At 37.5% G+C, this 27,704-nt stretch overlaps 2 protein-coding genes across 4 annotated transcripts in view; both read left to right on the forward strand.

Moving 5' to 3' along the window:
• Positions 1-16,680, forward strand: part of LOC121928088 (serine/threonine-protein kinase Sgk3) — a 55,576-nt gene extending 38,896 nt beyond the window's left edge. Inside the window, exons 5-17 of one of the 3 annotated variants that reach the window (XM_042462359.1) lie at positions 3,618-3,693; positions 4,112-4,199; positions 5,605-5,654; positions 6,596-6,653; positions 7,591-7,674; positions 7,755-7,886; positions 8,376-8,488; positions 8,719-8,755; positions 8,852-8,938; positions 9,215-9,310; positions 11,375-11,530; positions 14,722-14,811; positions 15,835-16,680. In XM_042462359.1, the coding sequence (XP_042318293.1) occupies positions 3,618-3,693; positions 4,112-4,199; positions 5,605-5,654; positions 6,596-6,653; positions 7,591-7,674; positions 7,755-7,886; positions 8,376-8,488; positions 8,719-8,755; positions 8,852-8,938; positions 9,215-9,310; positions 11,375-11,530; positions 14,722-14,811; positions 15,835-16,005 (1,238 nt within the window). In that variant the 3' untranslated portion in view covers positions 16,006-16,680. The remainder of the gene's footprint in view (positions 1-3,617; positions 3,694-4,111; positions 4,200-5,604; positions 5,655-6,595; positions 6,654-7,590; positions 7,675-7,754; positions 7,887-8,375; positions 8,489-8,718; positions 8,756-8,851; positions 8,939-9,214; positions 9,311-11,374; positions 11,531-14,721; positions 14,812-15,834) is intronic. The other 2 variants (XM_042462360.1, XM_042462361.1) reach the window with 2 other exon arrangements.
• Positions 16,681-17,991: 1,311 nt separating this feature from the next.
• The window catches only part of MCMDC2 (minichromosome maintenance domain containing 2), a 29,685-nt gene continuing 19,972 nt past the window's right edge, over positions 17,992-27,704 (forward strand). The window contains 6 exon segments of the mRNA XM_042464444.1: positions 17,992-18,817; positions 21,636-21,790; positions 21,886-22,016; positions 22,110-22,169; positions 24,361-24,556; positions 25,215-25,361. Coding sequence (XP_042320378.1) covers positions 21,688-21,790; positions 21,886-22,016; positions 22,110-22,169; positions 24,361-24,556; positions 25,215-25,361 — 637 coding nt within the window. The 5' untranslated portion in view covers positions 17,992-18,817; positions 21,636-21,687.

The following is a 27,704-nucleotide window of genomic DNA, read 5'->3' on the forward strand; positions in this document are numbered from 1 at the left end:
TGGGAAGTGGTTCGCACTGCTACTCTATCCTCTCACAGCCCCCATGTTGTTATGTGAATGTGCACAAAGCAGTGTTGCACGGGGGGGGGGGGGGCAGAACACCAGAGATAGCCATCATTATTCACCTCCTAAAGCAAGCAGCAATCACTCATCTCCCTTCCTCTCAAAGTGCAGGACTGCTCTTTTAGTGCACTCACAGTGGCCCTAGGCTTTAGGCGGGGGCAGCAGGTGTGGGTCCTGGCCACCAGATGCACGTTTTAGGTGCTCCCCCTTCTAGCTGCCCACTCTGTAAGCCTGAGGCACCTTGCTGGGAGGGAGCCCTGCCCCCATCTCCACTATATTTGCAGTTTTTTTCACTTTTGTGGGGGTCCTGCACTCCTAATCCCCGTGAATGTGGAAGGCTGACTGTATTTGCCTAATAACTGATTGGCACCAATGGCTTTTCTCTGTTGCTCTAGGGTTTCTTTATTTTTTGAGTGTGTGCGAAATAGAGTGCAACATTCTGTCTGTGTGTATATGCAGTATAAAAAATAGGGACTGGAATATGTTACTTTCCCTGAAACATGATGTACAGCTATTTCAGGGTAGTGACGGAGATAATGGCCATAAACTTGTAAGCAATTATTTTAGGTGAACATCCTGCCTTTTTCCCATTTTGACCTTTGCTGGGAATTCAAAACAGCTTGCTGGGCAGCACAGGATAGAACTTCAGTTTTTTTAAATGTTTATTATTTTGAGAAAAGGGGAACTGTGTCAGATGTTTTGCTGGCATACATAGTAAACTGCATTGTCATTGCATTGGCTGGTAGTTTTTTCTATCATTTTTGATGGGTATGGATTCTAAGATGCACATGTAAGCTGAGTATACTTGAACATCTGTGTAAATTTCCTTTTGATATAAATATGAAAGTGATGTGCTACCACACCGCTCCTCCATCATATTCTCTGGTGGTATTACTGTATATTTATGGTGAGCCATATTTCTTTCAAGGCTTTTCTTTGTGGCACATAATATATTGATATAACTGTGAGAGGCTGATATGTAGGACAAGCCATTACAGAGCAGAAGGTTGATACGACCTTTTGATCTCTCTCAACTGCACAAATCTCTGATTAGATCCCTTGAAATTTTGCTTTATTGCTGACTTCATTTCCTTCTATTTATAGCTTAAGACTTTCAAAACAGGTTGGAATCGAGGCTTTGTTAATCACTGAAATTCTGCCAACATAAGGGCATTAAGGACTGGAATTCTGGAGGGGAAATTAGGAGTGCTTAGTTCAGTGTGTTCCCTCTACATACATCAGTATCATTTATCTGTATATTAAGTGAGGTACATTGTGGCCCATTGCAGGGTATATGCTGAAAAACACAAGGGATGCAAAATCCCTTATCCCTATGCTAATTATTCTGTGAACAGCTAGGACCATTGTTTGTTCTCTCACATGCAAATAATATTTTTATTTTCCCTTCTCAAATTAAAAGCTTGATTTTGGTTTGTTAAGCATGGGCATTCCCCAATAAATATTTTATCCAGAAACACTGCATCACATTTATATCTTTGCCAGGTTTGGTTAAATATTGGACCATCTGAAAAGTCATACACTTCAGTGTTTGTACCACCTATATTCTAGTAGATTGTATTTATCCTATTTGCCAAGATAATCTGGGGGTGTTTTTCCCACCTAGTTCAAGTTAAGGGAAATAAATATCTGTATTGCAGAAACACAGAGAGAGGTGGAATGCATAATACTAAATATCTAATATTATATAGTAAATATTATATATAGAAATTAAAATATTTCTTACTGATCTAGGATGCCTTCACTTCCCATTTGTCTTCACTCAGACTAGATCAGGGTGATGTGAGTATCAGACAAATCCAGCACAGAATTCTTCAGGGTCGTGTATGGCAAAAATGTTCACTCATTAGGCATTTGCCACTTTCTGCTCTTCTGTGCTACTGTGCCCTGTAATACCCTATCCCAGCATTCCCCAAACTGATTCCTTCCAGATAATTTTTGAGTACAATCCCATCACCACCAGCCACCATGGCCAGTGGTCAAGAAGGACAGGAACTGTCCAAAATATTTGGAATGTGCCAGTTCAGAGGAGCCTGCCAATAGCCATCAGTGTCTCAGTCAGCAACAGAAAACCTCTTATGTACAAGCCAATTATTGTTCCCAGCTCATGATTTCTTCAGTTCTTATTAATAACCAACGATAGGGAATAGCAGGTATTTAACGGTAAACCTGCAGAGAACTGAGTGCTCTGCATTCACTTTGCAAGGAACTGAGCTGTGCATTTTACATATTGTTGCTTGGAACTGAACTGTGTACTTTGTACACTGTGTACTCCTTATGCTCAGTGGGAAAACGTCCAAACTAATAAAAATTATACCTGACTACTTGCATTTCACCTTTGCCATATTCACATTGTCCTTGGCCATGCCTCAGACCACATCTGCTGTGGGAATGCAGCCCCAAGACAAACTCAAAATTTGGGTTTGGCCTGAAAGAAGTTTCCCACCAAGTCTAAGCCTTATAATCCATTTCATCTAGAAGTAATTTCCTCCCTTCATTTCAACAAGATTTACTATTCTGCTTTAACATGAGAGCTGCTATCTCCTTTTTTACAGCAGCTAGAAGGAGTTGCCCCATCCTTACTCTTGACTGGTTTCCACTTGTGATTCCGTGCAAGAGGTACTATGAAGAACATGAATTAAAATTATCTTTGGATGTACCATGTACAGTGGTACCTCGGGATACGAAATACCCAGGTTACGAAATTTTCGGGATACGAAAAAATCCCATAGGGAATCATTGTTCCGGGTTACGAATGTTTTTTCGGGATACGAAAAAACTTTTGGTGCTTTTTTCGGCTTTTTCGCACGGAATCGCGGCTTTTCCCCATTAGCGCCTATGGCAATTCGGCTTACGAAGGCTTTTCGGGTTACGAAAGCGGCCGCGGAACGAATTAATTTCGTAACCCGAGGCACCACTGTATAGCAATAGCATTTTTATACCGCTTATCAGTGCACAATCTGGGTACTCATTTTAGTAACCTCAGAAGGATGCAAGCCTGAGTCAAGCTTGAGCCCTTTTGCTGGTATTGAACTCGCAAACTTATGGTTTGTGAGTGAATGGCTGCAGTACAGGCATTTAACCACTGCACCACCAGGGTCCCTGTACTTGGATAACAAGGATATATGTAAATGACAGGTTTTTAAATTTGGTCATATAACCTCAAAGGAACTGGATATCATAGTGTCTCTTGGATAGGGTCCATTTCTCTCTTTTCCTTTCTCTTCAAATGCCTTTATTAAGATTGGTACATAGCCATAGGTTCTTGAGTATCTTTTTTTAAAAGCCTTTGTTTGGTAGGTATTTGAAAACCAAAAACTGCTTGCATTCTGGTTTAGTCCACTATACCACTCTTGTTGATGTTATGGGACCACTTTAAAGGCAGTAGATATTATTAGGAGAGCAGGTGCAAACAGGCCATTCAGTTTTTGATATGGAAATGATCAGCACTGAAGTAATCTAATATAAATGTGTGAATATACATTTTAAAACACAAATTCTGATATCTGGTATTTCTTCATTTTTCTTTCAAACAGATTTCATTAAACAAAGAAGAGCAGGTCTGAATGAATTCATTCAAAATTTAGTACAACAGCTAGAACTCTGTAATCAGTAAGTGAACCTATTTTTCCTAGAAAGCATAGATAAGAAGGAGTGACAAATTGTAAAACAGAAGCCATAATCAATACAGAGAAAATAAAATACAAAAGAAATGGCTTCTTTGATCACAGGTTATCCAGCTACTATGTATTCTGAAAGTGGAAGTAGAATCTTGGTTTTGGTTAATCTATTCTCAAATTATCTAACTGTTTTGAGGCAATTTGCATTTTGCAGATTGTGATAATCGCTTCTTTTTTTCTTTCTGTACACATATATCCTATTTTGAGTGCCTATATTTGCAAATAAGATAAAGTTGTGGAAATATTTGTGTCTTGAAAATCTTTGTAGTGAAATAGGTAATTTTTTTCTGTTCACATAAAAAAGATATAATAATTCATTTGTTATGGTTTGTTTTAACTGTCTTTCTTAGCCCAGATGTGAGAACATTTCTTCAGATGGATAATCCAAAGCACCAGTTTGATCCATCTGAAGATGAAGATGAGAGGAACAGTGAAAAGGTAACTATTAGAAGGGCAGCAATTTGACTTCTCACCCTTTTATACTACAGTGTAAAGTAGTGATTCCCAAACTCTGGCCTTCCAAATGTTTTGGAATTCTGCTCCCATAATTCCAGACCATTGGCCAAGATGGCTGAGGCTTCTGTGAGCTGAAGCCCCAAACACCTGGAGGACCAGAGTTTGGGAATCACTGGTGTAAAGGGAAACTTTACTTATGTCCCTGCAACTCAGGGACCACATGAGCATTTGATAACTTAACTGTGTTAATGGGAAAATGGCAATATTTCAATTAGCATGATGCTTTGAATAGCTTGATTCTAATCCTATGCTTCACCAACAGTATAGTTAAAAGCACACATGCAGTCTCAAAAATAGGTGTTATTCTGACAGTGACCCTGGCAATTGCATCAGTGTGTAGTATTATACCACCCACCAACAATGATACACATGCTGATTTTCTTTTGGAATTCCCTGGTGCTCTTGATTATCCACTGTATGTTTGCAATGTGGCCCTAGTGCCTCTTTCCTGAACCCTGCTTGTGCCTCTGGGATCTCTCTCTCTCCATGTATGATTGGAGTCTACGCTGCACAATTTTGACTATAATTTTGCTTGGGAAATTAATGCTATGGTCCTATAGTTGCTGCTATCTGTTGTGTCTCCTTTTTTGTGTGGCTTGAGATGTATATTGATCATTTTCAGTCTGTTGGCCACTGTTTTGTTTTCTATTTTTGTTGGCATATTTTAGTTAACACTAGAGGTGATTCTGTCTGTGTGGATTATAACAATTCACTTGTAATATCATCTGTTCCTGGTGATTTATTCTTCCCAGTGTCTCTTATTAGCTTCCACCTTGCTCTCTAGAATTTAGATTAAACAAATTACCAAAATTAAACACATTACCAGAAGCAAGATGTGATCATTACTGAGAAAAGGAAAAACTGCAACTGCATCTGAACATATAGGTAGCATTTGGTATAGTGACTTCCAGTGTTGCTTATCATGAATGCATTCATTTCCTTTTGTCAATATTATAGCTTCATGTCAAAACAAGCTGAATTTTCCTCTGATCTGCATACTAAGCTATGTGGAGGACATAGACTTTGGTCCCAAAATAAGACAGCTTTCTGAGAAACAATGTTGAAAAAAAGCAATTGACACTTCAAGTGTTCATAACTTGTGTCAAGAACATCCCTGCAATTACTGGACTCATACAAATTAACCTTTGTTCCTTTCAAAGACTGGGTTACAAAAGGACAGTCTTATTCTTTGGCTGGACTGGATGTTCTTTTACAGGGAGGGAAATTACCAGAAATGTTAGGATGTCACTATTTCCAATAAATGCAAATGTCTGAAAGTTTGGTCTGATTTTCATGCTTGTTTTTGTCTCTCTCTTGCATTGAACAGCTAAATTCTATCTCTCAGAATATCAACCTGGGGCCTTCTGGAAATCCTCAGTAGGTTTCAGTTAAACATCAACCAAACTTTGCACTGTCTTTATTAATTATAAACAAAATTAAACAAGTCCATTAATATATTTGCCATTTTTAGCAGTTTTAAGGAGGAACTGTGATAACTGGGTATGAAGTAAATCCTTCTTGCATTTTATATAAGTTTAAGGAACAAAGAGGGAAAGGATGAACTTCTGGGAAGTTAATGAAATATTCAAAGATATAGCCGTGTTAGAATCAGTATGTGGAGAGATCTTGTAGCACCTTTGAGACTAACTGAAAGAAAGTTGGCAGCCTAAGCTTTCCTAAACTTAAGTCTACTCTCCGATGCATCTGAGGAAGTAGACTTAAGTCTAGGAAAGCTCATGTTGCAACCTTATTTCTTTCAGTTAGTCTCAAAGGTGTTACAAGACCTCTTTACATATTTAATGAATTGTTGAACAAAACAAGCATGGAGGGCAGCGAGTAGCACATCCATAAAACAAGTGGTATTCAATCAGGATGAAAAGGAGCAGTCACCTGATTTTGCTAAAGCTGAAGTGTGGGGAAGGCTCGTCCTACCAATAGACACAGCAAAGTGACAGTTTGTTAATTTTATATGTGTTACCTTTTTACTATCAGCATACAGTAAAAATTATTGTCATGAAATAGCCTGTTTTGTGTGCCAAAATAATATGGATGGCTTTGGATACTGTGTCTCTTGACTTAAGGGAGAGAAGATACCGTGCATTGTTCTGCCTCAGACAACAGAATGTCTTGGACTAGCCCTGACTATGGGGATAATATAGAAGATATGAAAGGGATGGTTACTACAATGAATGAAATGAGTGATAGTGAGGAAGATTAATGTGTTGAATGTTAGCCATTGTGTTACTAAATAATATCACAGCAACTTTAATTTCCTGAATTCCTTAAGTGACTTTTTTTTTATTCTGAATCCTTTTTAGTGCTAAACCAACAGACTTTGACTTCCTGAAAGTTATTGGGAAGGGCAGCTTTGGCAAGGTAAACTTTTTTAAAAATCATACATCACAAGCAGGCAACTTCCAGAGATCCAGAAAATGCAATCCTCCTCACCTCCTCTAATTTCAGAGAGATGCATCTGCCTCTCTGATCCCTGCTCCACTTCCCAACACCCTGAAAAAAGTGCCCTAAAAGAGTTAGCTGTGTCTTCTAGTGGGCATAGTTGGAATTTGCCTGCATTTTTGACGGCAGCCTACTTGGGGTCAATTCTGGTCATTTCCAATTTTGATACAAAATCCCAATAGCTTAGAAGAAGCTGAAACTCTGAAAATTCAAGAAATGGATGCTTGGATCTCCTAAGGGGTATCATTAGCCCTTTCAGGGATATATATAATAAAATAGAGGTGTTGGATGTTTAGATGCAAGGTGGGGAGCATATTTTGCCCATTCCTTTTGTATCTGTTTTTTTTTTCCCTTCACCCCTGATCTTATTTTGGTTCTATTGAAGGAGTGGGAATCCTCTTTTCCTTATGACATTAGGTGGTGAACTGTAGCTCAGTGATTGAGCAGTTGGCTTCCATGCAGGAAGGTCCCAGCTTTGGTCTCCAGAGTTCCTAGTTTTAAAAGGATTCTTTTAACCAGTGATGTGAAAGGCATCTGCCTGAAGCCCTGAAGATTGCTACCAGTTAGTATATAATATTGGGCTAAATAAATAAATTCTCAAAGTCTTGTGGAAAGGGAAATGGGGGGGGGGGAATCTCCTTATGCTGGACTACAACTTCAGTTGTAGCCACTATAGTAAAGAATGGTGGAAATCACAGTCCAACAGCATTTGGAGGGCCTTAGAATGCACACTTCAGGTCCTAAGGCATCTTCCTATATGTGTACATTCTAAAGATTTATTATTTAATGGTAAAGTATGTTTTTTCTCTACTTCAATTCCACAAGAAAATTTGACTCTATCCAAATTCTTCTTCAGGTTCTTCTTGCAAAACGAAAACTGGATGGAAAGTTCTATGCTGTGAAAGTACTACAGAAAAAAATTGTTCTCAACAGGAAAGAGGTGAAAGGAAATAGATATTTCGTTTTTCATTCTAATTACAAAATTTCCTATTTACTTATTGACCTTTCACTTCCTTGCAGCAAAAACATATCATGGCTGAACGTAATGTGCTGTTGAAAAATGTGAAACATCCATTTTTAGTTGGATTGCATTATTCATTCCAAACTACAGAGAAGCTTTACTTTGTTCTGGATTTTGTTAATGGAGGGGAGGTAGGTGTATTTTGGGGGTATTTGTCTTGTGGAGGAATGGTATCCATTGAAATTCATAAAATTACTAGTTTATAGCTATTTAGGAAATAATCTACAATAACTAATTGTGACAATTTATTCCAAAGAGTTATCTCATTGCATATATAAATTCATTAGCCACTCTGTTGCCAATTATTGCCTTTTATACTGGAAGATAAAATGCTAGATTACCAGCATATTAGTATATGACATCACAATAGCCATTTATATATTGGTCTAAAATCCTTCTTGAAGAATAGATATTTTGTTTACCAACTGTAGCTGAGGCATGCAGGGGCAATAGATGAGACAAAATAAGGAAATGGTCAACGGAAAGGTGTGATTAGCTATGCACATAAAGAATCAATTTTCACTGTTTTTATAGTTGTTCATAAAGAAAATTGTGTTAATCTTTTGGTAAGAATGACAACATAATGCCACACTCTTAACTTGCATTCTAAATATTTTCAGCTGTTCTTTCATTTGCAAAAAGAACGTTCCTTTCCTGAACACAGAGCCAGGTTTTATGCTGCTGAAATAGCCAGTGCATTGGGCTACCTACATTCCATAAAAATTGTATACAGGTAATGATTCAGATTACATTGAACTTTAAAGGTGCAAATAGATGGCCAAAGTTGATTGGAAGTATTTATATTATTAATATTTATTGGGTTCTGCTACTAACTAGGTTATTGATGTACACATAGCCTGAATCATTTTTAAAATCTTGTTCAAGAGTGCATGTTTATTGATAGACATTTACTCAGCTGTCTGATTGTGAACTGTCTTTTTCTTTTTTTGTGTGTATATGCAGAGATTTAAAACCAGAAAACATTCTCCTAGATTCACTGGTAAGTAGATATACTTATTGCCCCAGAATGCTTTCCGGTATTATGATCACTCACATTGTACATTGTTTTACAGTAGAATGTCTATTTTCAATGCAGGGACATGTTGTCTTAACAGATTTTGGGCTTTGTAAAGAAGGAATTGCTATTTCAGACACTACGGCAACGTTTTGTGGAACTCCTGAGGTGAGTTCATTTCTGTGAATTGTGGTCTTATTGCTCAGAACAAGACATCCAGAATAAGATGGCTGAGTGCCTTATTCTGACACAGAAGTGGTGCAGGGAGATGAACAATTGCATGAGAAGGCAGCCATCCGTCATTTGCTGTAAGAGCCAAAAACTCACAGAGACAGGTGGGGGGGGGGACCCCAGAGGATTCTCGTAAGTGTAGATGAGACTTCAGACTAATAAATGCTATCTTCCTTCTCCAAATGAGTAGTCCATCTTTGTTTGCTTCTACAGTACCTTGCCCCTGAGGTGATCAGAAAGCAACCCTATGATAATACAGTAGATTGGTGGTGCCTTGGAGCTGTTCTGTATGAAATGTTGTATGGTCTGGTAGGTATTTGGTGATTTTCACATCTCATTCCTTAACTAATACCTCTAAATTCTTTTGAATGATGATTACTAGGAGACAAAATCAAAAGGGAACTATTGCCCAAATATACTTTCGGAGCTGAAATGGGGTGCTGGACTTGCTTGGATTTATCAGGACTAATCTTGTTCACACGAGAGCTAGTATAGTCTATCTTGTATTATTATCTATTGTTTTATGTGTATTTTGTAGAATGTATGCCATTGGCAGGTTTCATTTTTATCAATTTTATTGTTTGTATGTACAGCACTGTGTAAATCTACAGCACTATATAAATAAAGAATAATAATAATAATAATAATAATAATAATAATAATAATATGGTGTTGTGGTTTGAGTATTGAACTATAACTCTGAAGATCAGGATTCGAATACTCACTCAGTCATGGAAACTCCCTCGGCGACCTTGGGCAAGCCATATTCTCTTAGTCTCACGAGAAGGCAAGGCAAACCCCATGATAAGGTCACCTTTGAGTCTCCATATATCTGAAATAACATGAAGGCACACAACACATACACGCACACAGTAGGAAGCCATTCTCTATTCTATCAGAACTATTCCTGATGACAGTATTTAATAACAGAACATTTAAGGTTCATACTTATAAACCGGATTTCAACAAGTCTTTTATTGCTTTTGGTATTCTTTTGTTAAATTCCTGAATTCCTAGTGGAAACAAATTATGTCACGTAGCACAAATGGAACAGACAGCCAAGGCTGTAATTACATTATTCATTGCTAAATAGAATGGAATTATCTAGAAAAAAAATGACAGTATCCATGACAAGGACATTAGTAGCATATTCTCATTTCCCCTGCTATTTCTCCTTGTTATTTTAGGAAAATAAATTTGGTTTAGGTGTTTTACACCAGAAATATTCTGGAATATACCTTTTCCTCTTCCTTCTTGCTCATTTACATGATGCTTTCTTTACCACACTAAAGTGAACACAAAGATGTTGGTTATGAGACTTTTCATCATGCTACAAACAATGTTTTAAAATAGATAATGAAACAACTGATGTAAGGATGTCACTGAAAATATGACAGAAAAAATACAGATACAGTCGGCCCTTCTTATACACGGATTTGTTATACACGGATTTAAGCATACACGGTTTGAAAATGTTCCAAAAAAGTATAAATTTACCTTGATGTTCCATTTTTTATTAGGGACACCATTTTGCTATGCCATTATACTTAATGGGACTTGAGCATACACGGATTTTGTTATACACGGGGGATCTTGGAACCAAACCCCAGCGTATAACAAGGATCCACTGTATCAGATGTCGCCAGATAGAACAAAACTATTCTTCCATGGTTGTGAAGGTCTGAGATTTTCGGCAACTGTATGATGGTTTTAATTTCTAGTCACTCTAGATGAGGTTCTTTCTTGAAACCCAGATATGACGGTGTGTGCCTTGAACATAAATGTATGATTTGGGTACATAATTATCTATCTAGATTTCATTTTTTATTTTGTTAATTTTTTAGTCTAGTCTTTCGCTAGGGCTGGGAAGGTTAGCAAATATGAAACTGGAACCTAAAGTAAACCAATTATAATATGCATCACTTCATACTAATGCCAGCCATAAAGAAGGCCTTGACAAAGTATTCACTTTCACAGTGTAAAGTATTAACATTTGTGAAAGTCCAAGAAAAGAGAATTCCACTTCCTTTGGGGCCTCATACAAGAACAAGAATAAATAAGTGGATGCTCTTAAGTATTATCTCTTTAGTGAACTCCATGGAGAACCTGGCTCCCACTGCTAAGGTTTGCTAGCATGAATTATCTCTCACTTTGCTTTATCATTCTGAAATTATGATCTAAGTCAGGTTAGACACTTGCAATAACAATATGATGCCCTGTCTCTCCCTGGTACCCAACACCTGCTCCCAAGAGTTTCTAACCTTCTGGAGAAGTCAAAGTATTCACCACATATGTATAATAACAGTGTTGGACCCTGTTATATTGTTATGCTAGTATAATTTCCTAAATCTGTATCTTTTGTTACACCTCTAGCCTCCTTTTTACTGCCGTGATGTTGCTGAAATGTATGAAAACATTCTTCACAAACCCCTGCATTTAAGGCCAGGCATCAGTCTTACAGCTTGGTCTATTTTGGAAGAACTTCTAGAGAAAGATAGGCAAAACAGACTTGGCGCTAAAGAAGACTTTGTACGTAATGTATCCCAAAGAACATTGTTATGTTTAGGACTGTAAACTAAATAAGAATTCTAAATATTGTCTTATCTTTCAGAATTATCGATTGCCATGATAGACTTAAAAAGAATATGTAAACTAGTTGTATATGGAACAGTGAATACAAGTTTGGCTGCTGCACTTTCTTCCAGTGGACAAAATATACCATCTAATGCAGTCAGGTTTTTTAAGCATGACTGATGTAAAAACACTATTTTTCAGTTAGCATTGTAACTAAACCCTACAGAACTTTGTGGCTGGAATTACAGATTTGTTGGTACAGAGAATTTTTGTTTGGTTGTTTGTTTGTTTGTTTTGTTTTTTGTTTGTTTGTTTTGCATGAAGTAGAAAATCCACAGATTTGCCAGTTAACATGTTCCATCTAAAGCTGAATGTGTAATGGAGACTTGTTATGACTAATCCATTAACTTGAATGGTACTTAAGCATAGATTGTGGTTCTGAACCGTATATTTTACTAGCTAGAACATTTCAGATGGAAATTTTAAAAGAGTTTATAGCAAGAGATTATTATGTAAAACAATTTAATCCATATATTGATATAATAACTTAACTTTGCATGTATAGATAGGTTCCAGAGTTTTCAAAGAACTTCATATACATATTTAAAAGTGCCTCTAATAACTCTGTGGTAGGCCAGTTATGGTAAGTAGAAAATCTGAAATGGGGTGTTCTAATTCACAACTCAGTCAATTGTCTTCTGATTTCATGACATTTTTTAGATTGCAATTTTTAAAAAAACGTTGTTGTTTTTTTCATTGAGCTCCTTAATGTGGGTTATTTTCTGACTAAGAATTCCAGTGTATTTCTGAGTTTAAAAGTGGCCTGTTTTCACAAGAGTGTTTCTGGGTGCAGGATTAAAATATGATAGGGCTAGAAAAATGTTCCTACGAGGTGCAGTGTTTGTTCTGAGTAGCAAGCCATGAAGCTGCCAGTCTTCCATTTGTACCAAAAAAAAAAAAAAAAAAAAACCCCTAACCAACACAATTTATTTTGAAATACAACTGTTCTTGCCCATTTAAAAAAATGTATACAATAGGTAGCTGAAACTTTGGGACACTGTTTGTAACTCTTCACTTGGCAGTTTCATAAAATCCCCATTTGGGTCAAAATCTGTGTGAATTCTCTAAGAAAACATACTTTGGAGGGGGGACTAAAATGTTCTGTCTTCCTCTGTGGGTTAAATCAATTATGATGCGATTAGTGGCTATGTCTGCTGAGTGTACAGTTCCCAGAGCATTTTTAGTTTGTTTTCCCACTTGCAACTGTTTATGCTACAAATTCTTCAGATCCTGAATGTTTTAAATACTTGATTCATATACACTAAGATTTTAATACTGCATTATGTGAGCTGAGGGATGTTTTCTGATCCAAGTGAGAATTCCAATGTATTGTAATTGAGGATAAAATTTGCACCTCTAGCATTGGGATATTTCCTGGCCCCAATGAGAATTCCAAAATCCCCACCCACAGAAGAAATATTGATTTCTCTTGAAACATACCAATAACCAAATCCATCACTTCTGATTTGTTGGTATCATGATTTGCTAGAAATCAGCACAGGACATTTTTTAAAAATCCCATAATACCACATTGGAGACAAAAAAGCCCCCCCCCCCCCCCCCGTTTGTCTGGCCACGTTTGGTCTTTGTCTCCCCCCTTAAAAAGAAAACCCGCATGGCACGTGGCTAAAATTTAGAGAAAACCCTTTGGGTGACACTGTTGTAGATCTAGCTCTGTGTGTATTCTACAACAAAATGTGATACTGGGGGACTAAAATGTTCTGTCCAACTGAATGAGGGTTAAATAATCATCTTTGTTTAAGGGCTTAAATTGTTGCATTCACTATTTCAAAAGCTTTGGCTCCCTTAATCTCCTAGTATTGCTGGCTGTGCATTGCTTCTCTTCCTCCTAAGCTTCTCTGTTTAAGTGGTTAAAGAAACCACATTATTGCAGGGGTGAAACAAGAAAAAGAAACTAGGCTGATTATTTTAAAACAGTAACTTCCCCCAACCCATTTCATCCTTTCATTTCCCTCACCCTTTTTTGGCGGGGGGGGGGGTATTAGACAGAGAAAGCATGGAAGGGAGATGCATACTACAATATAACTTTTCCTGTATTGCAAACACATACTGAACAGATGGCTGTGTTCTGACTCAGCCAGTTTGCTTAACAATGCTGCTATATGCTTAAGCAGGAGCCATGATGACGTAGTGGTTTTTACACAGGACTAGGAGATCAAGGTTTAAATCCCTGCTTGACTGTGGAAATTCAGTGGGTGACCCTGAGTGCGTGTCTCAGCACCAGAAAACCCCATGATAAGGCTTGTATTTGGGTTGCTATAAGTCGGAAACGACTTGAAGGCACACAATAACAACAACAAATACAAAGGTCAGCAGCATGCTTATTTACCCAGCACCGATAATTCCTTGGAAAGAACATACAGATACTGTACTTGAAATATTTCTTGTAACCATAACATTGGGAAATAGAACAAATTTACTAAACTTTGAAGCGTTACTCATTGCATTTTGTGGATGGTGGCAGATGGTGACCCTCCACTCAATTCACGGTACATAGTACTCAAAGCTAGCCATATTATTTTGGCATGTGAGGCAGAAAATCCCACAGGCATCTCTGCCCATTCTTGTTGGTGAAAGTACAATAACGAAGTAAATTACTAAGAATTTCCTGCTCTTCCATGATGTCCAAAGTCTGCTGCCTGAGTGATTGCTGCACTTTGCCTAATGATAGGCTCTGTAACCTTCCCAATGCTTTCCTGTCAAAACTCTGGCTATCCCTTTTGCACAAAAGTATTGTAAGTGAAACTGAAGACTGACGGAATGCCATGCAGTTAAATAAATGAATTTGAACACTTCTAGGACAAAATTCCCCAGTGCAATGTCCTCCAAATATTTAGGGCCATAACTCCCACAATCCACATGCTGGCTTGGAATGGTGAGAGTCATAGTCCAAAACATCTGGATAGCACTGTACTGGAGAAAGAATCAAATATGTTGCTCTAAGTCTAACCTTTTACAAAAAATTGTTTTGCCAAAAGAGAAGGGCTCCTTCCTAATACATATAAGATAGGCAAATGTGTTGTGTGAAGCAACTTGTATAAAATGGTCTTTATCTTTTATTTCAGCTTGAAATTCAAAGGCATCCCTTTTTTGAATCTCTCAGCTGGACTGACCTCCTACAAAAAAAGATCCCGCCACCATTTAATCCTAATGTGGTAGGTGCAATAGCATATGCTACCATAGTTAGTAAAAATATAAGAAACCACCCAAGAAATTAATCTGTTAAAAACACTGACAATAATTATACTCAGATTCAAAGAGCTGGATGAAAAATACTTATCCTTACATCAAATTATTTTGAAGACAGAAATGATTGTTTAAAAAGAACTTCTTGGGTGAATCCAACTTTGAAACTGTCCAGACCTTTGTTAGTGTCTCAGACTCAAAGAGACAAACAGTTGTTGTTTTTAAAAATTGTTGTAAGCCACTTTGAATTCCAATCTTGGGAAGAAGTAGAATAGAAATAAATATATCAACAACCTAATAATGAGTCTACAAAAATTGATACATTTCTCCTCATGATCTCCATCAAGGGGGAAAAAACAGGATGAAGAGGGTAGGGAAAATGGAAGAGCATGTTTTGTTAGACAAGAGTTTTATCATGGCTCCAATCCCAGTGCTTTGGAGTGGGTCTGTTGAAGTAATATATTGCAGGATACAGCAAAGATATGAAAAGGGAATTGTGGAATTTACAAGACCTGTGAGGATATAGATAGTGTGGCGAAAAAGTGGCATTTCTCTTTACAATAAAGTCAAAACAGAAAGGTGGGTAGCACACCAAACCTTGCACCTGTTGGAAATTTGTTATGTATAATCCAGTTGTAAGAGCTACTCTGCCCCCAAACTGCATTGACTTGCATCAGATAGAACAAAAGTAATTGACAGTTGTTGATTTCTAATTAGCCTGTAGTAGGCCTGAAGATTTGTGTTTTTCCAGATGAAATTCAGCTTTGCACTTTAGTCAAATCAAGCAGCCTGTAAATCAATCAGAACTTAATCAATCAGAACTTAATATTTTCTTAATTGACTGACAGGAATCTGCATTGAATTTTGTGATTTGTAAACACCTTGGCTATATACACTAAAATATTTTGCTGAGAAATTGATTTTTCCATTTTGAACTGAAGTGTGAGAAATAAAGTTTTCTTTACTATTTTTGTATATCTTTTATCTCCTAGTCTGGTCCAGATGACATCAGGAACTTTGATACAGCATTTACAGAAGAGATGGTACCTTATTCAGTTTGCATTTCTTCTGACTATAATATTGTAAATGCCAGTGTGCTAGAAGCAGATGATGCATTCATTGGATTTTCTTATGCTCCACCTTCTGAAGACTTATTTCACTAAAATTTTCGAAGATGAGGAATGCACCAGATGTCTGAAATGGACTGAAATATTTTGATTGTGAACTTTTTCTATGTGCAACTAGTGCCTCATTTGATATGTTGAACAAACTTTTTCTGCTGTAATATGAGAAGTCTGGGCATTTTGGTTACTTAAGACTGTTACCCCTGCTGAACAAAAATATTTTTTTAAATCAAGTAACTTTAGATAGCTGTTCTTAGCATTGAGACTCTTTTAAAATAAGGACACTGACTGTTTCCCTCCAGTTTACATTAGCATATCCAGATTGGCTGCTTTTAATAGCAGCCCGCTTTAGCACATTTAAAGGCCTTTGTAACTAGCTATGTTGACTTTGTGCTTGAACTGTTACTATGCAATCAGTTTTGTATATTACTGGTTAAAAAAAGATAAGCTTACCCAGTACATTCTTTAAAGCAAGTTGATTTACTGGCAATACCTCCCCTTAATTTCCTAGCTTTAATAAGAAGCAAAGATCTGTACAATATTTTTCACTTTATAGTCAAATTGTACTACCTTTATTCAGAGTGGGCACAGAAGTGCAGTGATTTACAACTTTACTCAAGAAATTTGATTCACTCCAGTTGTAAAACCTAGAAATGCACTCTCTAGGTTAGGTGTGTGTGGAACAAACCAGCCTTAAACATTTGTTGATAACAACATGTCTCATAGTGACAGTGACTGCATTTTTCCTCTTCTTGTAGAAGAAACTAAAGTGTTTTTTTTTTCAAAGAAATAGATGATGAAAAAAATACTGCGTTTGTAGAAGGGAGGCTTCCTTCTTGTATTTAGGAAAACTAATATATTACAATGTGATTGTATTAAAATTTATGTGTCTTTGTGACTTTCATTTCATTTCATTCTTAACAAAGAAATACTACCACAATCAGTTATGAAAAGACTGACCACCACAGTTGACTTTGCCTGGGGAGAAATAAAGAAATCTTAAAGGAATGAAGCAAAATTGGAATTTACCATCCAACGCAAATAGTCTATTGTGTCTTGTTTCCACTGTGACCTTGATTTAAAGTGAAATGAAGAAGCAATTAAAACAACCTGTGAAGTGAAAGACCACCAACACATACTTGGTGCTGTGGGCTATATGTTAGAGGAAGGAACTAATAAAACCACCTCTCAGTATTCCTTGTCCATGGCGTGGCCGTAATTCAGCAAGTGACTTGAAGACACATAGAATAAGATGGAGGCATTTAAGAGAATTTACATATCAAAGTTATACAAGCAAATCATCATCAAACAGCTACTCCATTCTTTTCTAAACAAGCTGCAATGTTTCTATTGTTGTTGTGTGCCTTCAAGCCATTTCTGACTTTTGGTAACCCTGAACCTATCATTGTGTTTTCTTGGCAAAATATGTTTAGACGTGGTTTAGCTTCCTCTGAGGCTGAGAGCATGTGACTTCCATAAGCTTGCCCATTGGGTTTCCATGTCCAAGCAGGGAGTCTAACTGGTCTCTAGAGTTGTCTCTCTGGCTTTGCTTCGCGAACAAAGATTCAGGAAGTGCATCCCGCACTTTGTACAAGCACCTTGGTGACCCAATGCTTAAACAACTACACCATGCTGGCTCAGCTAATGTTTACATACAATGTTTTATTTTATATATGCCTTGCATTTTGTACAAGATTGGCTTCAACAAGCCCAAATCTCAACATGTTTACACTCTAGTCAGATCTAGGGCATCCTATGGGACTTTTCTCCTTGCAAATATACTTCCAGGCATTACTTTAGTATTATAGCAACTAATAAGAATAAATTGACATGCTGATCTGAGGTAAAAAAAAAAAAAGTGCTAAAGACAGTTTTGTTTCCCGACAAGGTTGAAAACCCATCAAGTGTGAGGTTGTTACACAGAAAATATTAAAACTTCAATCACAAAGCATAGGCCAATGTAGGTAGTGGTCCATTTTATTAGATGCTAGGGCAGTGGTCCCCAAACTTTGGTCCACCAGATGTTTTGGACTTCAGATCCCAGAATTCCTGATGTTGGCCAAACAGTCTAGGGCTTCTGGTTGAAGTCCAAAACAGGTGGAGAACCAAAGTTTGAGAAACACAATACTAGGGAATTTGGGACTCATGCAGAAGGTAGTTTGCATTCTGGTGGCTTCTCCTGGTCTCTTCTGCCTTCAGAAGGAGTGAAGGAAAAGAAGCAAAATGGCTGCCTGTTTCTGACTGAAGGGCAATTGAGGAAGCACAAGAATATTAGGAGGGAAGGAAAGAAAGGGCAAAACTGATCTGAGGGTGAAGAAACCCTGTCATAGGCATAGACTGTGTGAGAAACACATAGAAAGCTGGATTGCCCTTTGAGAATTCAGGCAAAAGAACGAAAGACCAAAGAAACACACTCCCCCTCAGGGAGTTTACAGCTATTTCTAAGGAAGTTCTCCAGTCAGTGTGAGCCAGAGAAAGCCCACCCAAGTTGGGCAAACTTGTGCATGCATGCACACAACAACACAAAACTTTTCCCAAGTCTTTGAAGAAACTAATAAAGGAGACCACACTGCTTTTTCAATTTCCAGGAGTTTCTCACAGTTTTTCTTTTCTCAACTGACCAGCATCAAGAGTCACAGTCTGAACAGCTGTTTACTGTTGTCACCCATGGTTGTCTGTGGTAATTTAGGGGAGAGAAGTTATTATAGCAGCAGACGAGAGAGAGAGAGATCCACAACCTCTCTCACCTCAAGTGCCATTTTTGACAGCCTCCTAATGTTTCCATTTTCTTTGTCATACATAACTAGGTGAATGAATACTGGAAGTGTTTCCTCACAAATTGGCTCATGAGGTACTACGCAGTGTAACTGAATGGATGCTGCTCTCTATATTCCTCCCTCACTTCACTGTGGTGACTGCAAAAGAAACTTAAAGAAGTGTGAAGTCGAAGGCTTTCATGGCCAGCATCCATAGTTTTTGTGGGTTTTTCGGGCTATGTGGCCATGTTCTAGAAGAGTTTGTTCCTGATGTTTCACCGGCATCTGTGGCTGGCATCTTCAGAGAAACATGGCCACATAGCCTGAAAAACCCACAAAAAACTTAGAAGTGATTTTGAAGGAGGAAAAAATTCAAAGAGAAAAAAATTGAGCTCTACTTCTTTTTTAATTTTATTAATTCATAAAAACAACATATCACCTCATCACATACATTGCATATACAACATATAGAAACACAACACATTACATATTTCACCATACACTCCGGTATCCATACCACACAGATAAGACCCAACAACAAAACAAAACACAAATTGTTTCTTTACTAACACATAAATTGCAACTTCCTGACCTTCCTTCTAGACTTATCTCTTTAGTTGCTTTAGAGATTTTTTCATTAACACGCTTCTCCCACTGCATACTTATAAACTTTAACTCATACAAAATACAAATATTGTTGTATATATTACCACACAAAATGCTATTAAATTGCTTTAAACAATTCTTTTCAAACAATTTTTTTTTAAAGTGCTGGCATAGCACCTACACTCTTTTGTCTTGGCCACATCTGTTTTCTCTACATCCATTTTCATCACAAAGGAGGGAGAGGAAGGAAAATAGAGAAGTGAATTGTGAGGTGTTTTTGGTGAGGCTTAGGGGAAGAATTGGAAGGAAAGAAATACAGAGAGACCAGGGACTGAAAAAAGAGACACACCAGACTTTGAAGATGAATATAAATAAGAAATATAGCAGTGAATGTGGAGATTAGCACACCAGGGCCAATTCAGCAATAATTGTGGTAGCGAGAGCGAACACAACAGCAGCATTATAGCGCTCAATGTTTTCGCACAGTCATGCTATTGCACAATAATTGCGATATAAATGCCAAATAATATCGAGATCACATTCCACATGCAATTATAAATGAATCATTAGTACATTGGAGTTTTGTGCATGCGCCGTTTCAGAGCTAAGATGCATGCCTGCAAATCATGTTCCCATCCCGCCTGGAATAAAATACAATAAAATGAAATGTATTACTTCATCACATTCTTTTAATACATGTAAACAAAATTGTGTCCCATATCTCAAAAGAAGACAGAAATCCACTGCAAAACCAATTCTGGCAATGAGAACGGATTGCCTCCAGCAAATGCAGTCTCGGTAAATGTCCCTGGTTGCTTCCCCAATAGCATAATAATGAAGCATGGTTAGCTTTTGCACTCTCACAATCACACTTCATTCACACTATTGAGAAGCCATTCACTGGACTTCCCTGTGGATGGATTGCTGCTGGAGCATTCTTGGTTCTTCACAGGAGAAGTCCTGGATGAGCATGACAACGTCTGAAAATCTTCAGCACAATTGCACAATTATGCCGGGATTATGCCTTTTACTCCCCCTTTTTTCCCCCCGTCTGAAAATAGCCTGTGTGACTACTGCACATATCATTGTGGGTTGCTTCTTTGCAGGCTCCAACAAATAGCTATCTCTTTTACTTTTTATCAAATTTACACTCTTTGGGTTTAAAAACAAACTGAGGGAACATTATGACTGTATGTAATGTCTATTGTCTGCCTCAGTGCAAATTGGAGGTACGGCTGCTTTCGCACAAACAATTTTCATGTCTAAATTTGAAAAATGGGCCCATTGTGAGGGCTGTCTCACTTCAGTTTCTGGTGTATGCCTGAAACATGTAAGGATGGAGCTACAGTAGCTATTGAACCAGGGATTAGCAATCTAATTTGTGGGTCCACTGTAAAATTACTACACAAACAGAGAGTCAGGTTTGAGATGGCTGTATGAAGATGCCATCTGTAATGGGACTGTTGATCTGAGGGTGTGCTTTAGGTATTCACTCGGCTGACAAATGGAGAGACAATTGGCTACCTTTTAGATTAGCAGAAAGAAGTAAAGCCAGTAGTCTCCAGTGAAAATTAAATATCTCACTGCAAATGAAGTAATAATCTCGGCAGGGATTTTGAGGACAAAGGTTGCGGAAAATATCTCTGTTGAAGCAAAGAGTTAATTGGATGGAAAACTGAACCACTTCCACTAGACAAAAGTCTGGGGTAGAAAAGCTGCCACAGGCTTCTTTAACAGACATTCCTTGCCTGCAGATACAATTCTTCTAGTGCTGCACAAAGACCACAAATAAGGGAAAATTCATTCAATCTGCCCTGAATAATAATGTTATTTATGTAATAATTAATCAGTAGTCTGCTTTCAGTTGCTAGTAAGTTGCTAGTCAACCATTAGTCTTATATAATTATCTGTGTATAACACTAGTGGGATTATTTGCTATTTGTTTCATTTCTATGATGCCTTTCTCTTATAAAGGAACACAAAGACCGAAATCTACTAGTTTATTATTTTAAATAGAGGGGCTAAAGGTTTTCATTGGACAGTGATCTTAAAGACCATTTGAGATGGTAACTTACATTTCTATGTAAACACATATGGATTTGTTGAATTAATATTATCAATAATTTAAATGACATCAAACATGATCATATTTAGTTTTTCTAGTGCATTTAACATTTTGAGGAAATTAAGATTTTGCATTAGGTGATTCACTTTGTATCAGTGCAAACAGTAGCTTGTTATTACAATGCTCTTACTACACGCATGCTTCATTGCTGACCTTTACTTCCATCTCTGATTCTTCTTCAGTAAACAAATCTGATCTAAGAATCTGGTAAAGGAACAAAGCCATCCAATAAAAATGAGACCAGATCTTCTGAAAATGAAGGAAAATGCCTTGATTTATCTTGACAGGAGTGGTGGTCTTCAAAAATTTGTAGAAGATTGCAAACTCTACAATGGTGGTATTTAACAATATAATATTACTGAAAAATCAGAACTATTTTGTTTGAAATAATATGTGAGTGATGGTAATGCTCATAATTGTCTGTTCTTACAGACTCAAGGCAGAGTTGTGCTGTGTTTCGTTTTCTAATACTGGTAAATCCAGTTGATATTATTGAATTGAATGCTGTCCTTGGAAACTGTGTTCTGCATGAACCTGTGAAAGCCACAAAAATATTTCAATCAGTAAGAAATCTTATATACTTTGATCAAGCAAATATTTTAGAACCATTTTAAACCATTCTTTTCTTACAAAATGAATTGGGTTTTGAATTATAGGTATGTTTTACAGCTGTTAAAACACTGTCACTAATTCAGCAACTGCAGACTGAAGCTCAGGTATGTTTGCTTTGTTTTAGAAATTCAAACTAAAGAATAAAATCAGTTGTATTTATAACATAGCTTCCTAAATCCACTTCTGCATCTTTTTGGTTTGGTGCAGTATTTTTTCTGGGCCTCATTATAGTAATCGGCTTTATGGTGATGCTAATCACTAGATAAGCAAAAAAGAGAACTCAATCCCTATGCAGAGTATCTCATGTTTACACAGAGGCTCTATCTTGAAAGAGCTTCTTCTTTTTCTGCATTGAGAGCACAGATTGCTCTGTATATCCATGTGTGAAGATACACCAATTGCTGAAATCAGTCTTGGAACAATGTATGCAAATAGGGCTTTGGATCAGAACTACATTCTATGGCTTGAGTTAAATTTATCCAAATTCCTAAAACAAAAAGATAAAAGGAAATAAGAGGTCTACATGGAATATCCATTACTTTAAATTTCTCATGACTAACTTCCATCCCTTTCAGTGAGGTGCAGGCCAGAGAGGGGTTGGGAAGGAACAAAGAAACAACACACACTTTTCTGGAGGAAAGGGTCACAGCTTTATTGGTTACAGTGGAATTTTGAGTTTGCATGAGCACCAATTACCATGATATCAGTGACCTGCCAACTAATCAATGCTCCATCAGTTTTATCATGAAGATGAAAATCCCCCAGGTTACTGAGGCCAATTGTTCCATGGGTACAATCTCTCCCATTTTCAAATTCTTCCTCAAATTAAAAAAAAAGTGCACATCACTATTTAACAAAAGGATGGAGAGTGGGTAAATCCAATAATGAACCAGCATTCTGAGGATCAGAGTTTCCTTCTTCATATTTGGCAGTGCATTGGAGAGGAGCCTTTGTCTTCCAACATCTGCTATGCAGGGCCCACCCCACAAAGCAAGCCAGCAACCGGAGACTACTTGAAATAAGTTCCTAACAACCTTCACATCTATAGAATCTGTTGAAAGAGGACAACAGTGCAGTCTGCAGCACAACAGTACTCCTTCCCCCATGGCTTGTGCTTCCAGGATGCAAAGGGCAATCCATAGTATGCGAGGATCAAGGGCTTCATACATGGACATGCAGATCTCTGCCAATTCATTGCATCACCTTAAATATGTGATTACTCAATAGAGATGATAATACTGTCCTACTGTACAAAATTGTAGCATGTAAAACAACAAAGCTTTGGACATTTAGCAAAAAAGAAGCTTTAAAAAGTACACATCATTAGCATTTATGGCATTGCCATTCACAATAAGACCTTTTATAGACAATCCATAATGAAGTAATATAACATGGCACACATTTATATACTGCTTCCTAAAAGAATTATAAAAGTGGCAGATACAACTCCTTCAATAAGGCCTAATCCAACTGTCAGTCCCAATAAGAGAAGTCCGGCAGAATGGTAAATGAGCACTGAAATAAATCCCATTGATTTATTGATTCAGTTGGAGTTAGTAAATTAATTTAAAAAAAATAAAATGCCATAACAAAATAGGTCTGTTGTTTTTACTAATGAGCAATAAAACTATAATTAATTGGTTTTCAAAGGAGATAGTTGAATGTCTTTCAGCATTAAAAGAGAGAAAAGTTGGGAGAAAAATCTAGGAGCATTTGTGAGCCCAACTAATTTATTTAACCTCAAAGGTACTGCTAGATTCTTACCTGCCCTACTTTTAATTTCCCCCTTTTTATGCTGTAACTAACTAGGGTACATCTTAGGGAAAACTTGCATAGAAAGAGGAGTCTTAAGGGAACATAAAATCATATCCATAGAGGATGTAGATGCTTGATGTCTGTTGGGATAGAATTCCATATGACGAGTGCTGAAATACAATGCTCTGTTACTAGTACTCATAAAACATCCTGTGAGTACATGAGATGTATCAGAGTTATTGTTGTTGAGAATTAAAATGAGGGTAAGAGAAATGGGTTGGGGGTGAGGCAGTCCCTGAGGTAGCTAGTCCCAGTTTGTTTAGACTTGGCCCAGCAGTTTATTGGCAACTTTTATAGTTTTCTCAGCATAGATTCAAGATGTGAAAAGGAAGCCCATTATAGCCAAGAGCTTTCTGACCCAAACCCAAGGATAGGACCACATGCCTCAGCTCTTTTATGTGACAATGCTTTTGCATCTTGCGTCTCTTCATCATTTATAATCACCATCATCTTGTTTATCTTTATTCTCTCTTTCTTTAGATGAATATAGTGCTGAAATTAACACATTTGCCTTCCCTGCCTAGTTATGTTCTCAGTCTTTGCAAGTTTCCATTTGATTACACAACTCAAAGATTTTATATAGTAGAAGGAATAGTGGTTGCAATGACCACTGTAACAAAATATACACAAGGAGCAAGATTTGTTTGTTCTGATGAAGCATGTCAGTTTTCTGAAGGTATGACAAACTGAATGCAGGTTCAGTCCTTTTAAAAATAATTTTATTATCTTTCTGTACTAAAATGTTTACATAGAATCTTACATGTACATGGAATGTTGAGGATAAATTTCTGAAAGGATTATAAAAATGTAATTTCCCATAGTGGATTCACATAAACATTGAAAGCAAATTAGCATTCAAACCCATTGCATGTGCCTATTGTGTATACCTATTAATGGCAAGCTATCCATCCATATCTGCCCCCATATTAACCATTTCCTCTTTAGTTCACTGGGTGATAGGATTTTAAATGGCCAGTGGATAGTTCTCTAGCACCTATTTTAAAAATTCAAATATTATTTTCTATTTCACCTTTTTACCCATGTGCACACTGTGTGATAGGTGAAAATGTTTGAGCTAGCAACATTCTTTATAGTCAAATGAAGCTCCCAAAATAAGGGAAAACCAGTCTGCTGGGTGAGTCCAAAAGGGGATGCTATATTTTCCAGCATTTGGCCCAAATGAATTACTTGAGTAGCATCATCTTGTTTATATGGGGAAATAATCAGAGGTTGTCTGGTATTTAGTGATGGTGATGAAAAAGCATTTAAAAATGACAAAGAAAGTTTAACCGCATATTAAAGTTTAGAAAATTGACTTTATATATTTCTCCTAGGGTTTCAGTATGTAAGAGTACACATTCCCGGGGCTACAGAATCTACAACACTAAGAAATGACTTTGTTTGTACTCTATGTACCTCGCCATTGAGAGAAGACATGAAATATCGAGTACTTGGTGGTAAAAAATTATATACTGTTACTAGTAATCTTAAATAATATAGTTTCAATGGTTACAAGTTTTTATATGATGAAGGGTGGATAAGTAGATTAGGAGAAAGAAGGGAGAATGCAAACTTCTCCCCTATAGCCTTAAGTGAAGGTTGTATTAGCTCCTCTGTGGGTGCTTTAGGTCTTTAATAAGATTATACTTTTTAAAATCTGATAGGAAGAACTATTGAATAGTAGAACAGATTTCTTTAGAAGGTAATGGGCTCTTCTTTGTTGGAGGTTTTTAAACAGAGTTTAGGTGCCAATCCATTACGGATGTCATAACTCATCCTCTGGATCCCAGTGATTCAGACACAGATGTCCAGGAATTTATAGCTCCTGATGACAGTGACCTCTCTGAGTCTGAGGATCTGGATGATGGAGGAGAGGGGACCATGTTCCCCAGCAGGAGGTGGAAGATGCTGGACACAGTACCATCCTTTGCAGATTGGTGAAGAGACAAGAAGCAATTATGCTGCTTCCATAGGAGGCTCTGATTAATTAAGCTTCTAGTGCAGGGGTAGGCAACCTTTTTGGGCCGGGGGCCGGGTTGCTGTCCCTCAGACAACTGGGGGGCCGAAGCCAAAAAATAAATAATTAAATAATTTGTTTAAAAAATTAAATATATAAATAAACCAGGACAAATGTAGTACAAAATTTTCAAATGGAAGACACTTTTTTTTTAAAAAAATGGAGGACACGCAAAAAAAATTGCTGATTTTTAAAAAAAATGTTAATATAAATGCATGTTTCTGAGGCTTCTATAGACAATTGCCCCCCAAAGGTCCCGGCGGCAATCGGCGGCAGGACCAGGCTGGGGCCGGTCCCAAGGCCTCGCCGGACCGCATCTGGCCCGCGGGTCGCAGGTTACCTACCCCTGTTCTAGTGTTTTGAGACACTTGCCTATAAATCTCCCAGCAGCTCCCCGCTGTCTCTGCTGCTTGCAACTGTCTTATCTAGGTGGCTGGCAGTAGTCTTCAATGTTCATGTTTTCTTTACCTTTATGATTTGATAGCTCTGTTTACTCCTTGCTGGCTGTGTATATCAGGAATACTGACTTGCTGTAACGGCTCTGGGCCAGCTGATGACTACCCTCTTGCTTTTCCCTTCATCTTGTTTGGATAACTTGTGAGTGATCTGGACTGAATTAAATACCCAAAAGATCTCGCACTCCAACCACCTGTTTCCTGGGCCACTTGTTGACCAGAGCATAGGACAACAGATGGCCTAGCTGCAACGATTTACAATGGAACAGATTGGACTAGAAAACCCTTGGGATCTTTCCAACTCTATGATGGTATAAAGTGTGCTGAACACACAATCCAGTCTTCCACCATTCTGACCAGAAGGGTTATTTCAGAATTCACACTGTTTACTGATCTTTCAGCATCCCAAGAATAATACAAGAATGGGAGATAATTTCTTAATGTAGAAAAATTTCAAAATATTACAACTTTAAGAAACAATCAAATTTTAAATGCACCTATTGAATAATTTATTATTGACCGGAAAACTGTTTTTGAGGTCTAACATGCATCTGGATCTTGTCTAGTTTCCCTACTGTTTGTAAGTATAGTGAAATCCTGGTAATGGCTGGGGTTTAGTTCCAGGACCCCCCAGGGATACCAAAATCCATGGATGCTCAAGGCCCATTAAATACAATGGGATAGTGAAATGGTGTCCCTTGTATAAATAGCAAAAACAAGGTTTGGTTTGGGAATTTTTAATATTTTCAAGCCATGGATGTTTGAATCCATGGATAAAAAATCCATGGATATGGGGCCCTACTGTACTGTTTCATTTTGTGAACAGCAGATATAGAGCTCAAATGCAGCATTAATAAAATGTTAGAGTAGGTGATTGTAGCTTTTAAAACTTGTGTGACTTAAAATCCTTTTAGCATGATTAATCTTATCTCTGGTTTCCATTTTGAAATCTAACAGGGAAAACAAAATTGCATGTGAAAGACTGATAGCTCACCAAACCCCCCACAAAATGGCTAATCAAAAGTACCCAAGTCAATGGGTGGGTGGGTGGGTGGAGGTAATTGGACCTCCAAATCCATGGATCCTGCAACCAAAGATTCAATCAACCACAGTTTGAAACTATTCTCACACCAAAAAAAATTCCAAAAAGGAAGACTTGATTTTGCTGTTTTATATAATGGACTTGTTTTTAGAACCATTACATAGAACAGGAACTAAACCCCACTGGATTCCATGTATGGCAGCTGTTTTAGGATAGCGTAGGTAGTAACCTGCATTTTTACATTAAACAGTGGGCCCTTGGTATCCATGTATGGCAGCTGTTTTAGGATAGCGTAGGTAGTAACCTGCAT

This window comes from Sceloporus undulatus, chromosome 4 (assembly GCF_019175285.1).
Source record: "Sceloporus undulatus isolate JIND9_A2432 ecotype Alabama chromosome 4, SceUnd_v1.1, whole genome shotgun sequence".
NCBI classification, from domain to species: domain Eukaryota; kingdom Metazoa; phylum Chordata; class Lepidosauria; order Squamata; family Phrynosomatidae; genus Sceloporus; species Sceloporus undulatus.